The sequence below is a fragment of the Melampsora larici-populina genome (genome assembly GCF_000204055.1).
Source record: "Melampsora larici-populina 98AG31 unplaced genomic scaffold MELLAscaffold_7, whole genome shotgun sequence".
Classification (NCBI taxonomy): Eukaryota; Fungi; Basidiomycota; class Pucciniomycetes; order Pucciniales; family Melampsoraceae; genus Melampsora; species Melampsora laricis-populina.
This window is the reverse complement of record NW_006768771.1, coordinates 1534756-1551667: the sequence shown is the minus strand read 5'-3', so window position 1 is coordinate 1551667 and position 16912 is coordinate 1534756. Positions and strand designations below refer to the sequence as shown.

Sequence of the window (16912 nt, the reverse complement as noted above, 5' to 3'; positions counted from 1 at the left end):
CACACACAACTGCAGTCACACCACAATCACTGCAGACATGTGTGCATTGGTCTGATAAACCCATCTCTTGAAAACAACAAGAATTGGGCCCAATGTTTCTGTGCAATTGCAAATTCCTTGCCAGAAAGGCAAACCAATGAGATTCTCAACCTGGCTAGAAGAACCAGTTGTGAAGATGTCTGATCTTCTTACCCCAACAAGACTGATGATGTCTTAGCTCTGGTGCCACACTATAAGAGCACCCACTATCATGAGGGTGATTTATCGCAAATTTAGCGTTCCTGAGCGCAAAAATTAATCATGTGTGTTTTACCAAAGTTATTAACCGCATGAAATCCACTATGGGATGATGTAACACAGGGTTCAACTACGATAATGCATTCTTAAGATACTCTACACACTATGGCAAAATCATGAAATGAAGTATAGTATCTTACCACACCTCACCCAGCGCAATTCTATGCTGATGACCACCTTGGTCACCAGAAAGAACCAGAATGAAATCTTCAGTTGTTGACAAAGAGAAATAAGCCAACAAGCTTTCTCACCTCTTGTTTGATCTTGGTTAGATCGATCACGCGAGATCACTTTTCTTTCAAAAAAAAAGCTTCTTTTTAGCAAGTTCAGAGTAAACAGCTACTCTTAACAAGCCGAGATTTTGAGGGGACAGGGAAGATGTTGAGTGATGGTGTGCAGAGCTGGATGGATGCAGATGGATCATTGGCTGGCAGTTGACCGATTGGATGCGTCAAATCCTACAATAAATCAAGTTTTAAGCTTTTGTAGATTTGAACAAGCGCGATGCAAAATTTGACGCAGTTGTAGGGACCGCAAGTGTAAAACAGGCCCATAGTGGACCTGTGTGTAATTTAGCGGTAAAGTTACGATAAATCACCTCTTTACCGCAACCATAGTGGGTGCTCTAACTGGCCCAATGTGATATTGGCTGAGGTCAATGTCAGCAACAATAAGTGGGAGATTAATTTCGTGTCCTCCAGCAAGCCAGAGTACCGTGAAGTGATGCAAGAGACACCCACAACATATTTACCTCAGATTTTTCCATCCAAGGTATTCTTGGAATCCAAACCTTGGACAGAAGCTTTCCAAGGTTTTGATCCAAGATGATCCTCAGTGCAGAAGAATACCTCAGATAAAAACCTTGAACAAGGTCTGTCCAAGGATTTGCCTCTGATGATGCCTCAGATTTCTCAACCCAAGGTGTTTATGTTGGCAGTGAGACCCTTGCAAAACCCTCAGGTATATTACCTTCTCAAACTTCCCTTGTATATTTCCAGATGATGTTTTGTGTTTGTCCATTTCTATTGTTCAACAATCAAGCTAAAAAAGCAACAAGGTTGATCTGATGTTGTTAAGCAAGCAGATTTCATAGCTCAAGAGACCCCAACCAATTCATCAGGTATATCCTGTTTTGGATCTTTTGTAATTGAATGTTTCACAGAAATGTGTTCCTGGGTTCTCTGTAATTGTGAAACAACCAACTGACAATAGCCCAATACAACAGCTTAGTGTGGTGTTCACTTTGTATCTACCAAAAGACATTGAATTTGAGATGACCAAGGCATCCTCCAGAAAGAAGCCCTCTTATCCTGTGCCATTCCTAGCACTAAGAGATTGTTTGACACAACCAGTAACAAACTCACATTATTGAAAAGCCAAAACCAAATATCAGTGAATGTGTGACAAAAACAAAAGGGAGAGAGAAATAGATAGACAAACCAATGAAAACAAAATATTCAGCTGGGATATTTCCCACCCTCCTTATGTAAGCTGTCTGGTCTTTGATTGACTGTGCAGAATGAGCACCACAAGAGACAAGATGTGCTAGTCCTAAACACTGGTGTAACTTGTGACAGATGGTGGTTTACAAATTGGAATCTCTCCATGTCAACCAATGATTTGTTGGATTTTGTCAAGGTGAAGTGAGGGATTGCGGGTGACAATTCCATAGAGGACTGCAAGAAGTTGGTCCAATAAGGCATGTGGGCAGACACGGGTCTTGTAGGCTCAGCCTTTAGGATCAGGGGTTACCAAGTCGGTTTGGCTGTACAACTGTTTCCAGTGCAAAAGTGAAACCAATGATAGTGAAATTTTAACATTGCATTGACCAAGTTGAGATTGTTGCTGTCCAGGGACATCTGAGTAGCCACAGTTTGATGCCTTCCAAGTACAATTGAAAGCTCATTTGAGGTAGAGGATTTCCAGAGGTCAGAGTTGTAGACAGAGGATTGGAAGGGGTGATGGGTTGCAGTCAATGAGGTGGATGTGATTGGTGGACCAAGTATTTCATTTCTCAGGGCTGAATCCTGTACAACCTGTATCAGAATTCATGGTATTGTGTGATTATGGACACAAGAACTTTGGCAGGACATGGCTTTCAGGATTACACCTGCATCCATTGTGCACATGAACCACATGTCCTTTATTTTTTTTATCAAAATTTCATTCTTTTTGCAATTGAATCTACAAGGACCAAGAGTCTAAAATAACAGACCATTGCCCACCTTGGCCCCAGTGTGCATCTCAAAAGGGCACACAAGTTGAAGGTGCGGATCAGCTTCACATACCATCCAGTGATGACTAGCATTAGAGGTCATTATTGAGAAATTCACTCTTCACCTTCAGACTCTCCTTGGCAAAAATGCTAATAGAACTGAAATCAATAACATTAGATATTCCCAAACACAAAAAATACCCACCCCATTTCTAATATCTCATCCCCATTCTGATTTTTGCACTGGTTTTTCTCAATAAATCTTCACTGACTTTTAAATTCTGATCTACTGGTATATGATTATTGTAGTTGATAGTCATTCAGAGAAAGGAAATAGTGCAAAAAATGTTGGTATAATTAAAAAGGGAAAGGATGTAGATCAATTGTTTTTTGCAATGAAGAAAATTTGGTGCCTTTGAAAAGATATTTAGCTTTAGGTCAACCTGATTATCAGAATATTTCCAGGAGAGGTGGGGCTGTTGTTTCATGTTGGATGTGATCCAATATTTGTATTGTGTGCTATCTTGAAAGTCCACAGGTTGTTGTGCATTAGTTGCATTTCCTCCACATCCCAATCCCAATATAAATCCTTTTGATCTACTGGTCCCAGGACCATAAAATGCCAGTTCCTTCTGTTTGCAGATAATGTTATGTGGTGTACATAGCTAAGAGCTTACGCCTGTTCCTTTGATAATCCAATAGGTGGATGTCCAATCTACTATATATCCTGACATTCTATAAGATCTTCAGTTGATTCAGCCTAAGGCTTTCCTGAAACTCCACTTGAAAAATGTAACAAATGCAACAAATGATATAACAATAACCATCATGACTTTTGATGATAATAGTCAAATTGAAACCCCATCCACGACTTCAGCCTTCTTCATTGAATATTCCGGACAAGGTGCTTTGCCTTCAATGTTGATTGGAATGGACATATCTATTTTACATATCCACAAACAACTCAATCCATGACATCAAACAAGAGGAGGTCAAGAGGAGGTGCACGTGTGACTCAATCAGGAGAATAGAAATGTATTGGATCGTCTCAATACTACTGTTTGCAACTTAGTCCACAAGCATGTCTCCAAGCTGATGCCTTGCCTAGACCATGCAAAACATTTACAATGTTGATAGATGATTGGATAACTGATAATAACAAAATGTGACCATCCAAATGATAATAATGATCATCATGTCTAATTGTTCGGTTCAGATCAACATTAACAGCACAATCCTGATCAGACTTATCGAATGGTGCATCCGACCACATCCATGAGGATCTGCGTGCCCCTGTCGTATCATATAAAGCATGCCAAGAGCCATCCCAAACCGGTAATCTTGTACCAAAAGCCTGGCCACACACACTTTCATTTTCAACCTTGAGTGGAGCGTCTACAAATCCATGTCAGTCCAGTAACAACTATAGTGATGTCTGATATGACCAATACTCAAGGGTTCGCGCCCAGAAGTATGATTGCAAGTCTTGCCTTGTACACCAACAACATCAAATCTATATTGCTTCGTATCAGCCTTTTCTAAGAGTTTTAGCTTATTGTAAAATTGAAAAGGATGAAAGAGGTGCAATTGAGAGACGAAAGAGCGCTTACACAAGCATTGATCTCATCTTCCAGCGTCATTGTAATTAAATCAGGTCTTCTGTGGGTAGAAGAGAGTAAGCAAGGATAGCAGTGGGTTGCTCTTCTACTATAGCAATTTGTTCATGTTCCCAAAGATCCCAACAACGTTCAAACTCCTCCAGTGAAATTGGAAGGATATGATCGATTGGATATAGTCGCTCATCTGTGTGTAATTCTTTTCCGTCCAAGTCCATCCAAGTTAGTTTAGATAGCAATGGGTAGATACTGTTATGATCGTACTGTAAGGTTTGCCATGCTTCACACAGTTCGGGGTTAGAACGTGCGTCGCAGACCGTAGCGTAAATTGCACAGGAGTCCATCTCGAGGCGGGAGATTGGTACCACAGAAGGGACTATCTTAACTAGATTAGTCAGCCTTGGCGTGGAGGCGATAAAGCTTGTATGGTCCGACCAGTTTGTCAGCTCTAAAGCATAAAGACTTTCGAATCTGACACCATCGGAGGTGAAAAAACTGCTACTGAAAACTGCGCGTCCATTTTCGACACACAGGTTGGTGCCTCCTCCGTCACCGTACAAGACGACAAAGTTGTCTCGGTTTGACACTGAGTTCTTGGTCAGCAAGGTCTGACTGTAGTTAGATGTCCAAATCAAAAACCCTTGCCGACTAAGCGCCACTAGGTGTCCATTTTGGTGATCGTAATGTACAGCGACCCATTCGCACAGACAACTATAGAGTTGCACGGTGGCTTGTTTTCGCTTTTTCAAAGTCGGAGACAATAATACCGTAACATTCGACCAGATCGGATCGTGGATCTTGTCAGCGTAGTACTCCAGATTTTCCACCGGTCTAGGTGGTATTGAGTAAATGGATCGGTTTGTGACCCTGTCATAGACGTGAATGTCCCGTAAACTCGCAAGGAAGATAAACCTTGAGTCGAAATCGATGTACGTCTGTCAAGTGGATGGACGATCGGACTTCAGCATCTCGATTGACTAGTGGGATGCCTGCGGTCAAAAACACTGACCATGTCGTCGGATTCGCGGCCGCTTACTAGGACAGAAGAAACAAATTCGATTATCACTTGCATTCACCGAGTAGAGCTTGAAAGATCAGAGTAGCAAAGTCGCAGGCACTCACCGTCGTATTCTTCCACTAGTTTTCCCGTCTCTAGATTCCATACGTATATACTTTGACCAAGATAAGATCCTGCAGCGAGATAAGGCGCGCGTGCCTTGAAACAAAATGCTGGGATTGGCATATCGAGGTAACAGTGAAATGTGAATATTGGAGAGCTGTCACGCTCTTCGACTATGAGACTGGCTTCTCCGTCTTGTTGCATTCCTTGGTATGCTATTCGAGCATATGGCCATGGCTCGTCTTGAGCTGGAACAGCGCTGTCGAAAGCGCCTTCGATGCGTTTCCAAACTTGAAATCGATGGCGGTGACAGTTAGTGACGATGAATGGACCAGAGCTTTCGAGATGGGTAGAGCTAGAAGAGACAATTCTTGTCAAAACTGCCACATACAAGCCCCACTACCTACTTACCGTTCAGCACGTCCTGGCAGTATCCTCAACCTCCTGTAGTGGCCAGGCGCGATCGGGGAAATGACTTCGATGATCCCTGGCAAATCTACGGCTGCCCAATAATTGAATTCAGGATCGAATTTAAATCTCCAAACTAGGCTCAAACCTAGAAGGTTGGTGGGTCTTATGATCGTTCTCCAGCAGCCATTCCCCGAACGCCAATTATCTTCAATACGTTTACGAGTTTTTGCTTCGAAGGATTGAGATTGTTCACCCCGGCGTCAGATACGAACCCCTTCGCTTTTCAAAAAGACAGTCGATTTATGGCATACCAAAGTCTTTCCAGGTCTTGACATCTTCAAAACATGACTTCATCATGGTCATCTGGTTAAAGATAGCTTTCGAGAGGAGATGCGCGAGTTCAGTCTCTTGCTTGGATTTTTCATCATCTCCTTGCGACTTGGAAGGATACACAGTTGAAGCGGAGCTAAAGGTACGAGGTTCGATGAGACGGATATTAGCCGAAATGAAATAATGCAAAAGGTTGCTAGATGATTCAACAAATTGATAATTTCCACTCGAGGTTTGCGCAAAATTATAGAGTGATAAAAAATCCTTGAGGAAGGATAGAATATTTATCCAGACCTCGTGAGGAAGCTCGACTGATGGCATGTTGACTAGTTATGATGATGGTCAACATCAATTGCCCCAAAGGAAAGATGAAAACGATGAAAAGTTGTTGACAAAAAAGCTGAAGGATACATAACTTGCATGTGTAAGCGGATGACTTCATCAAAGACGATCAAACCGGCCCTTGTCACATGTTGTGGGCGCGCCTGGTAGCGCCTCAAAGCTTCAAAATATGCTGGGGCGCGCCTAGTCCGCGGGTTTTTGTCAGTTCAGTCACCCAACGTACCTCCATCAGAAATGCTTCAGGAGGACTCTGAGTCTGAGGAGTGTGCTTCATCATGGTATTGAGATATTGGTCTAACAGTCTGCTAGGACCCTGGAGAGCTCTTATTGAGGTGCATGATGTACAAAAATCCTACACTACACACACTTCACCACAGTTTACATTCATGAAAACTTGACCAAATCCCTTGCTCCTCCCTTACCAATACCTAGCCAGGAGCAAAGCACTTTGTTAAGTGTGAAATTCATATTTACATACACAATTGTGAAGATTTTTTAACATGGTGTAGAGGCTGTGAAATACACAGCAATTCACAGCAAACATAAGAAAACAAAATCTTTTACATCACACACCTCTACGGGAGCTCTCCGGGGTCCTAGTCTACCTCACTCTGAGCTGTTGTCACTTGAAAGACATGTCTTGTCAAAAAGATGTAAGCAAGTCACTGTAAGAGTTTCTTGTGTATAGTCTTAGAGCCGCAGTCAACTTCCTTGGATCATGATATCTCTTGCAATCTACCTTGCAAATGATGACTAGAATTCTTTTATTGGCAACCATGTATCTTCAGGTACTGTAATACTGGCCTCTGCTGGTGCAGAAGATTTTTTACTTGTTTCTACTTTTTTGGGGGCAAAGGGTGTGCCTGATGCGGCCCAGTGGCACCTGCGCCCGTCCAATGGAGCGTTTTTGTGCCTGGGCGCATCTGTGTGAAAAAGGACGTGTCCACAACATGGGCCTTGTGATGAATACACTCACACTGTGCAAGGACCAGGAGTCTGGATGCTCAGATCCTGGCCCTAGTGCACATCTTAAACTACCTTGACACAAGCCACCCCAAAGCCTTAGGAGATATGAAAGGCAAATTTTTCCTTTTGCACTCTTCAGATTTTCCTGGAATGCTCCAGAATTCAAGAATCAGTGAATTTATTATTTAATAAATTGAGATATTTACACACAAATCTGCTGCAACTACATACAATTAGGGAATGATTGATTTCTTTTTTCAAAAGATTTGCGTTTCTGCAGTGGTCAAAATCAACCCAGAAGTGTTCTTTCCACAGGGTCCAAATTTTACACTCACGACGTGTTAGCAAAGTGTTTTCCAAGATTGTGTTGAGATTGTTGTTTGTTTGGTTCCAGCCTACGCTTTGCACAACTTTGGAACACACTCTTTACACCTTGTTGAAGTTGAGCCAAGTCAATCAACAAATACTCAGTACAAGTAATACCTATCTTGATACCAAACATGTATGAGTCCTTTGCTAAAATGTTGTGAGTAAAAGAATTGGACCCTGTGTACAGGTTTTGTATTCTTTGTATTCTCAAAATGAGCAGAGAAACAACCTTGGAGTTTTGCACCATGGTGCACTTTTCAAACAAAACATTCTGAAATTGGCTGTATAAATCCATGTCCAGTTATGTTGGATCAGTTCATGGGAGCCAATTTTCTCCACAGCCATGTGATTGAGGCTTTCAAGTTACATTCTTGGGAATGCATTCCAAACCAACTTCTTTCTATGGATGATGTGCACTTTCATGTGAGTTATTTGTACAAGATGAAGGAGAGTATTCTGGCCAACTCAGAATTCTTGAAAGAGTGGATGTTGGAGTCTTTAAAGGATATAGACTCCAGAACAGTCAGAAAATTGGATTTTGGTATTCTTATCACACAGGGTTCCATGTGGAAATCATAAGTCCCTCCTTCACATGCTCCGGAGATCTCTGCAATTGAGGAGGGACTTGGTTCAGTTAGCATCCCCAAAGGGCACACATTTCCCACATAGGGGCACATCAGCTTCACATACGATCCAGGTACGTATGTTTCAAAAATAAAATTTTCCTGCTGTCATTTTCAAATTTCATTTTTCATATCCATGGTTCTCAATCTGGTGGGAAAAGCACAGAGATTCATGTGGTGGGTGGGGCGCAAAAGGCCTGCCCTTCTTTTAGTCACAATTTTGTGGTTGGTGTGCCCATGTTAGGTTGAGATCTATTCCTCCCAGTCGCTGTGTGATTAGGGGTGAAAATTTTTTTTTAGCATCAATAAATTTGCTAAGTCACATCTCAAAGTGCTGAACTTAATACACATCCTCAATCTCAGCCAGTTCCAGCCGTAGAATACTTCCATGCCATGCCAAAGATCAAACCCTCCTTCTTGAAGTCAGCCTGAGCCAAGTGGATCAATCCCACCATTCAATTTGTAAAGCAAAGGATGGAATTCTTGATGTCTGCTGAATCAAATACATCAACAAACCACTGCCAGGCTCAATGTCAGCACTAATTGAAGGCTACATTGGGCAGATATGAAATACAAAAGATGCTATTTTTTATGTTGTTGAATATTTTTTTACCTTTTTTTTGCTGATTGGAAGAGTTTAACACCTCAGTGGCACACCTCAGCAGCACCCCCACTAAAGGTGTGCCTTTGAAAAACTCAAAATCCATGCCCACCATGTGAACAGAAATGATGGATGACATGGCCTGACTCTGAGGGTGAATCACCTTGCTTTCCTGATGCCAGCTTCAACCCTTGATGCCAATACTTGAGCAGGTTTGAGCCTGTATGAGCTCCATTTCTGATCCCAATTTGGATAAATAACCCAGACAAGCATCATATAAATTAATGGCAGATATGCAAAAAAATAATCAAAAACAACAGAAGGAACATTGATTTTGGAAAACACTGTAAACAGCACACTCAACAATGTCAATACCACTCAAATCAGTAACACAAGGGCACATTCAATCAAGCACATTCTGATCAGAACAGGCATTCCGTAAATCTAAATGCAAAAATTCACCATACTCCAGCAAACCGACACTTTACTCAGCAGAATACTGACTAAAATTTGCTAGAGTGAACAAGCCTTAAGTGAAACACTTGAGACTAGAGACCAGTAAAGGTGAACAATTATTGGTCATCTCCAGCATCATTTCCAGGGATATATTGAAAGCCTGTCACTTGAAATAGTTTCTTGACATATTTTGCCATATTATGAGCACACCAATTATCTTCCTTGCTCCTTTGACAGAGTGTAAGGCGGAGAAACTAGGCAGGAAGATAAACAATTTGATGTCACTATAATCAAATGAATCCTATAGAGCCAATGTAATGACCTGATTTTCTGTTTGGAGGGGATAAAATCCACGTAAAATCTAAATCAACAGAATAAGATTTGGTTTTTAATAAGAAAATGATTCATATAATTCACAATTTTTTGAAATAGGTGAAAAATGAGACACTTCATGAATGGCTCAGTCATAATTTTGAATCTTTTTGTGGTCCCAATCTCTTGATCCTGCACTTTTATGGCTCTATGATTTTTTTGCAACATATAAGCAGAGATTGTCAAAAGATAACCTATTTTTCAAATAGGTTTGTTGAATTTCACAGCCAGGTTTCTCAAATACTTGATTATCTTTGTTTACATCAACTCTTGTCAAATTTTCATGCTCTTGTCAAAGTTGTTACCTCACTTTGTCTAAGAAAGACCTACCCCTTTTCCAAACTCTTGTCCCCACTCTGTTCATTTTTGCTTTGATTTTCCTCACTGAATCTGTGCTAAAGAAATTTTTTATGCTAAATTATGATATAATGGTATATAATTCCCAGGACTTGGGCATACTGCTACAAAAGGCATTGATCTGTACAAGTAAATTTTGACTCTGAGCTCCCACAGAATTAAATTTCACAGGATTTGAACTGCTTGTAAAATTTCTGCCTTCTTCTACAATGGAAATATGTGATTTGAGCCAGTTCAGGACTATGGGTCAAAACAGGAACCAACTTATCAGGTTTGCAGGGGTGGACCTCTGTGGAAGCTCAATAGGTATCAGACTACTTAAAAAGGAACAAGGATGTAAAAACAATCAATGTTTTGCAAAGTAAAAAATTTGGTCCATTTGAAGTCAAGCTTGTTCATTATGTAAGCCTGATTATCAGAACAACTCCAGAAAGGACTTGAAGCTTCAGATACATTTCTTCATATTTGGGTGTGATCTTTCTCCAGAGTTTTGATTTCAAAGAGTCAACAGGTGATTTGCATTAGTTTTGTTGTCACCACATTCCAGTATAAATGGGATCCCTCTGATATACCAGTCATGAAAAGCCAGCTCCTTTGGTTGACAGATCATGTCATATGGTGTTATAAGATGAAGCCTGTCTCAGTGCCTTTGAGACTTCACCAGGTACATGTTCAATTCACTTTTTATCCTACACTTCCCTAGAAGATATGAATTTCTCTCAACTTTCAACTCTAGCTTGGCATCAACCATTGATTGTGGGGCTGGAGCTTGCCCTGATATCTATAGTGACATTGACCTCATAAAGCAAACCTTAAAGTGACTTCTTTGTTCTGGTAATTCAAGCGGGGTCAATTCACTTTTTATCCTACACTTCCCTAGAAGATATGAATTTCTCTCAACTTTCAACTCTAGCTTGGCATCAACCATTGATTGTGGGCCTGGAGCTTGCCCTGATATCTATAGTGACATTGACCTCATAAAGCAAACCTTAAAGTGACTTCTTTGTTCTGGTAATTCAAGCGGGGCAGTGCACTGTGGTAGTGTCTTTGGCTATGTATCAGAGACCTCCTTCCCTGTTTATGTTGATTTGCCGGACACACGTGTTCTATGCAACACAAGCCTGTGTAAGTTTATTCCCAACTTTTAATTAATTGGGAATTATCCTGCATCTCTGCTTGAATTCACAACTTTTGTGCGTGTCTTGATATGTATGTGATCCTCATATATGTCTGCGATCTTCTCCTTGGTTGTAGTCCTGGGTCATAGTATGCATTTTCGCTGGTTATGCATGTGCGCGGGTATGCATGTGCGCGGGTTTGACTGTACCGGGTGATGAAGTGATGGAGAATGGGGTGTATGTCTATTGATTACATATGTATGTAGTGTTTGTTTGTACAAGCTTAAGCACTTGTGAACTAAACTTTAGAGAGAGAAGATTGAATGTAGAAGAGAGAAAGAGTAAAGTAGTGAAGGTAAAGAGAAAGAAAGAAAGAACAGAAAGAACTTGATTACCTACTACTGTCTTACTTCAATCTCTTATCAATCCAACAAATCAAGTCACTTTCCTTTCAATCTCATTCAACATCTTAACATCTCAAGATGAAGAAAGGAATGTTAGGGAAAATGGTATAGTCATTCATCTTTTTCATTCTGAATTTATAACTTCATTGATTGATACTAACTTCAAAACCATCTTCGATTTCCCTTTCGATTTAAGCTATCACGCAAAGATAAAGATAATAATCAGTCTAATAATCAGTCTCTTGGTCGATCAAAGGATAAGGGTCCTTATGATGCTACCTCTCCTGCTCTTTCACCGGCTTCTTCTCAAACAAACTTATCCTCAGCTGGTTCTATTGCCCCTTCAACCGGTTTACCTGTTCAAAATGGTACAGCTGGAAATCAATCTAACAGCGGTGGTGGTATCGGTCGAGCTGCTGGTCTTTTCAGTCGTTCCTCATCATCATCATCTTCTGCCACTCAACAACAACAACAACAGCAACAGCAGCAGCAGCAACTCCAGTATCCATCTCAAGCTGCTTCACCAAACCATCCACCCGGTTACAATCCACAACTCCCCAATTCTTCTCCCAACAACGTTCCTGGCATTTTCGTCAGTGGCGATAACGTGAGTTTTCCGCTTCCATTCCGATCATCTCCTTTCTATCTCTAGCTCATCAAATACTCGACAAGCCACCATCTTGAGCTCTTCCCTGCCTCGCCTTTCACCCTTGATATCGCTTCCGATCTTCTGACCTTTACCTTGATTCCCGACCTATACTAATCGCTCGATCGAACTTCAACCTTTATCTCTTATCCACCTCCCTTATGATTCAAGCGCGCCTTTGTACAGGCCGTCATGCCAAGCGACCCACTTCCACATCCTTCAGCCTTACCACATCATCCTACCGCCGGGGCTCATATCACACTAAACAATCGGTCTATGCAGCCTGGCTTTGGTGTAGGTGGAGGTCCACCTCAGACACCGCCCAAATCGGGTCCGATTGGGAAATTACAAGGCAAACCAGGAGCTGTACCTATCGTGCCACCTGGAGTTAAAGATACGATACCGATCGCGAAGACCCCACGTAAACAAAGAAGTAGTCGGTTTCATGTGACTGAGAAGGTTGAACTCGAACGTTTACCTTCCTTTCAGGGTATGTGTTAGAGCTTCCATTGATCTCATGTCCACCTTGTTGATTGTCGTCCTATCATATTTATATAGATGTCGCCCCGCAAGAGACGCACGCGCTATTCATTCAAAAACTTCACCAATGCTCTGTCGTATTTGACTTTAACGACGCATCTACTCAACTCAATTCGAAACAAATCAAGGCAGCAGCTTTACATGAGATGTTGGAATGGATCACTACTCAAAGAGGAGTCATTACAGATGCTATTTATCCAGAAGTGGTCGCAATGTTTGGATCGAACCTCTTCCGATCGATTCCGCCTCCTGTCAATCCTACAGGTGATGCCTATGATCCAGAAGAAGATGAACCTGTCTTGGAGCTCGCGTGGCCTCATTTACAAATTGTCTACGAGTTCTTTCTCAGATTTGTTGAAAGCCCCGACTTCAATACGAATGTTGCCAAACGATTCATCGATCAACAATTTGTCCTCAATGTTAGTGACCTCTGCTTTTTCTTGTCCTGAGGATAACTAAGCTGATGTACTGCCTTCGAAGCTCTTGGAATTATTTGATAGTGAAGACCCAAGGGAGCGAGATTTCTTGAAGACAACTTTACATCGCATCTATGGAAAGTTTCTTAATTTACGTGCCTTTATTCGACGTTCGATCAACAACGTGTTCTACGGCTTCATCTACGAAACGGAACGACACAACGGGATTGCTGAACTGTTAGAAATTTTGGGATCAATTATCAATGGTTTTGCATTGCCATTGAAGGAAGAGCATAAGACGTTTTTGACCAGGGTGCTCATACCATTACACAAGGTTAAGGGACTCGCGCTTTATCATCCTCAGTTGGCCTATTGTGTGGTTCAGTTCTTAGAGAAAGATCCTAGCTTGACGGAAGAAGTTGTTATTGGCTTGTTGAGATACTGGCCCAAGGTTAACTCACCGAAGGAAGTTATGTACTTGAACGAAGTTGAAGAAGTCTTGGGTAAGAATTGCTCCCTGGTCTTTATTTTCTCGCATGTCCGCTTTCGGATCCTAACATTGGTTTCGGAACAGATGTGATCGATCCAATTGAATTTCAAAAGATTTCAGTTCCACTATTCAAACAACTTTCAAGATGCGTCAACAGTCAACATTTTCAGGTAAAGTTTTTCTCACCTGCTTGCGAGTCATCTGTTCAAATAGGGTTGGTTGGATACTGATGGATTGATCGAAACAGGTGGCAGAACGAGCACTATATTATTGGAATAATGAATACATCGTGAACTTGATCTCGGAAAACGTCCAGACTGTTCTTCCATTGGTCTTTGATTCATTGTACACAAATTCCAAAATGCATTGGAGCCGGTTCGTTTTCTCGTTATTCCTATGCCTTGAGTCATCCAGGAGTCTTGCTGAATGTGATCTTCATCTGGGGATGTATAGCCAAATCCATCAACTGGTTTATAATGCTTTGAAGTTATTCATGGATATGAATCCTCCTCTATTCGAAGAATGTACGGATCAATATCGGGAATCTAGACAAAGGTCTGTCAATTAGACTACTCTATCATCTCATGCGAACGGGAACTGAGACAACCGTTTGGCATCATTAACACAGGGAAAGAGAACGATTGATGGGTCGAGAACAAGCTTGGAATTATTTACGAGACGAAGCGATCAAGAATCAAGGCACAGTTTCCAAATTGCCAGCCTCAGTTTTGGCCCCGATTCCATCGGTTGCACCTTTGATTGACTTGAGTCTGTTCGAAGATGAAGTGATGAACGGTTTTTCCCAACAAACTCAACAACAGCAACAACAAGAGGCTTCTTTTGGGAGTGGAACTGGTTTCCAGAGTTTTGAAAATCAACAACCACGCGGTGCTCAAGATGGTGGAAGTGGCACAGTAGAAGATCAACATTTCGAAATGGAGAAACAGTTCCCTGAAACTGCTAGGAGTCAAGTTGCTCCTCCTGGTGCTCCTGGTCAAGTCCCACAACAACATTTGCGGTAAATTTCTATCTCTATTTTTAAAATCTATCTTCTCCTGTGAAGCAAAGCAAACTATGTTTGTAATCGAGAATCTGGTTGCTTATTTGAGTACATCCTTAACAAAACATACTTACTCTTCAATCTTTTTGTCATTTTCCCTTTGTTCCTCCTGTCGAATCATGTTTCGATCATCGATCATCCCTCTCCTCCATGATCTACCAAATTATCTTTTCATTCGGCGGGTCCAACCACAATAGTCGAAAATCTGTTATTCCGATCGATTCGAGTGTATTAAATGAATTAGCCGGTCATAAAAGTTTAGATGAAACTGTTCCTCGTGGATAACTTTTGATATATTTAATGCGTTTTTCATTTTGATTAAATCTTATTCTTATTTAGTTCTCTTCTTCCTTTTTTATGATTTTCTTTTTTTCTTTGGTTTCATTCGTCGTGTCTCGTAGAGAAAAGTGGAAGGCAAGGGTGTCTAATTGAAAAAAAAAATATAAAAGTGGTTAAAGAGATGAAAAAGAAGATGGGTATTATAAGTGATGATGATGATGTTTTTTTTCGATTCTCTTTCTTTTAATTTTGCAAGTTTTCTTATTTTTTGGTTTCTTTCATCTTTTGGTGTGTGTTTTTTCTCTTTGGTGCAGAATGTTGAGTGTGTGTTTGTGTGTTAAGGAGTGAGTATCTATTTGCTCAATTTATTGTTGGGTTTCTTTAGAATCATCCTTACTTTTTTTATTCATTTCGTTCGTGTTGATTTCAAAAGAAAAAAAGAAGATAAAAGAAAGTGATATGGAATAGGGTTTTTTTGGTAAATGTTTGTTATGGTTGTTTATTTCCTTGTTTCTTTATTCTTTATTTTTTTTCATAGAGGGAGACAAGAATTGAAGGAAATGAAAATACATGGGGTGTTGGTTTTGTTTTTGTTTTGAAGAAAATTGATTTTATTTTGAAACGTTTTTTTTTTGATAATTATTTCTTTTGATATTTTGATGTTTATTTCATCTTTTTTCTTATTAAAAACATAAATTTGAAAGAAAAGAAACACACATTCACTTGGGACCAATTTCTTTTTGGAATCAGAGTTTACCGCTGGAGGCACATTCGAGATGGACGGTGTACGTGATGCATTTGCACGGGTGCCCCGGTGATGACTCTGAATCCAGCTTGTGAATTTTTAACCACAGTCAATGATCACTGAAGGCCCGGCGTAGCTCAGCCTTCAGAAATAAACAAGTAGACTATAGAATGGTCAGGGTCTAAGTCTCTGATTGGTGATTTTGTTGAGTGGACTCGAGTTACCCTCACAGTATGACTCGCAGAGGATTGCGCTTGTTTAAATTCTTTAACGCATGTGACAAATGATATAACAACATACATCATGACTTTTAATGATGATAGTCAAAATGAAAAATCATCTACAACTTCAGTCTTCTTGAATAAATATGCTGAACAAGGTACCTGGCCTTTTATGCTTCTTGAACGGGGCGCATCTATTTTACCAAGTTAAGAACAACTCAATCCATGACAAGGATCAAGAGCAGGGGCATATGCGGCTCATGTAGGAAATATAGAAAGCATTTAATTGTCTGAATACTAATTTTTGCAAGGATACTGATACATACACATATATTAAAGGTGATACTGAAATTGTAAAACAGAATGAAAACAGAAATCTTAAATAAAATCAAAATTAAACCCAAGATTATCGAGAAATGAAATAAATACCACATAATTTCAAAGAGATTGATTTTGTGAGTTTTCAAACAAAAAGCTGCATGACAGATGTCTATTTAAAAAGAAGAAAGAAATTACTTGTGAAGGAAAGTATAGAGTCACCCTCAAGACTAAAGAGTGAGATAGCTGAATGCTTCTAAGATCAATATGGCCCGTGGTAATCTGGGTCAAGGTCTAATTGATCTTCAGATCTTCTTGGTGGGCGGACCCCTGACTCGAACCAGACGCTACCAGACTCACTTCTCAAAGGGATTTGAACTCTTGGGCCTAGATAAGGTGGCTCTTCTGGTTGACTATAAACCGAGCCACGATCCGTGGATGCAGGTAACATGGATGGAATTGATTTCCGCTTTATCTTGAAAGATGATGGTGCTAAACTAACAGGTGCATCGGAGGTAGCTGAGAATGTAGAAAAAGGTCGATCACTTGGAGTTAGAACTCGTCTGATGTTGTAATTGTCAGGTTGCCTTTCGATATTCA

General features: G+C 40.6%; 2 protein-coding genes across 2 annotated transcripts; one reads left to right on the top strand and one right to left on the bottom strand.

The window, feature by feature from the left end:
• Positions 1-3566: 3566 nt before the first annotated feature.
• On the bottom strand, positions 3567-6310 carry MELLADRAFT_103909 (uncharacterized protein; the record flags this gene model as incomplete). The annotated part of the gene is made up of 7 exons (XM_007406797.1): positions 3567-3907; positions 3937-4063; positions 4221-5063; positions 5138-5163; positions 5251-5603; positions 5660-5888; positions 5971-6310. 7 exons carry the CDS (start codon positions 6308-6310, stop codon positions 3567-3569), a joined length of 2259 nt encoding a protein of 752 aa, XP_007406859.1.
• A 5216-nt stretch (positions 6311-11526) lies between these two features.
• On the top strand, positions 11527-15727 carry MELLADRAFT_115685 (uncharacterized protein; the record flags this gene model as incomplete). Its single annotated transcript, XM_007406900.1, has 10 exons — positions 11527-11702; positions 11794-12204; positions 12430-12733; positions 12802-13202; positions 13264-13702; positions 13774-13859; positions 13937-14064; positions 14143-14244; positions 14318-14707; positions 14947-15727. 10 exons carry the CDS (start codon positions 11676-11678, stop codon positions 15032-15034), a joined length of 2376 nt encoding a protein of 791 aa, XP_007406962.1.
• Between the last annotated feature and the right edge of the window lie 1185 nt (positions 15728-16912).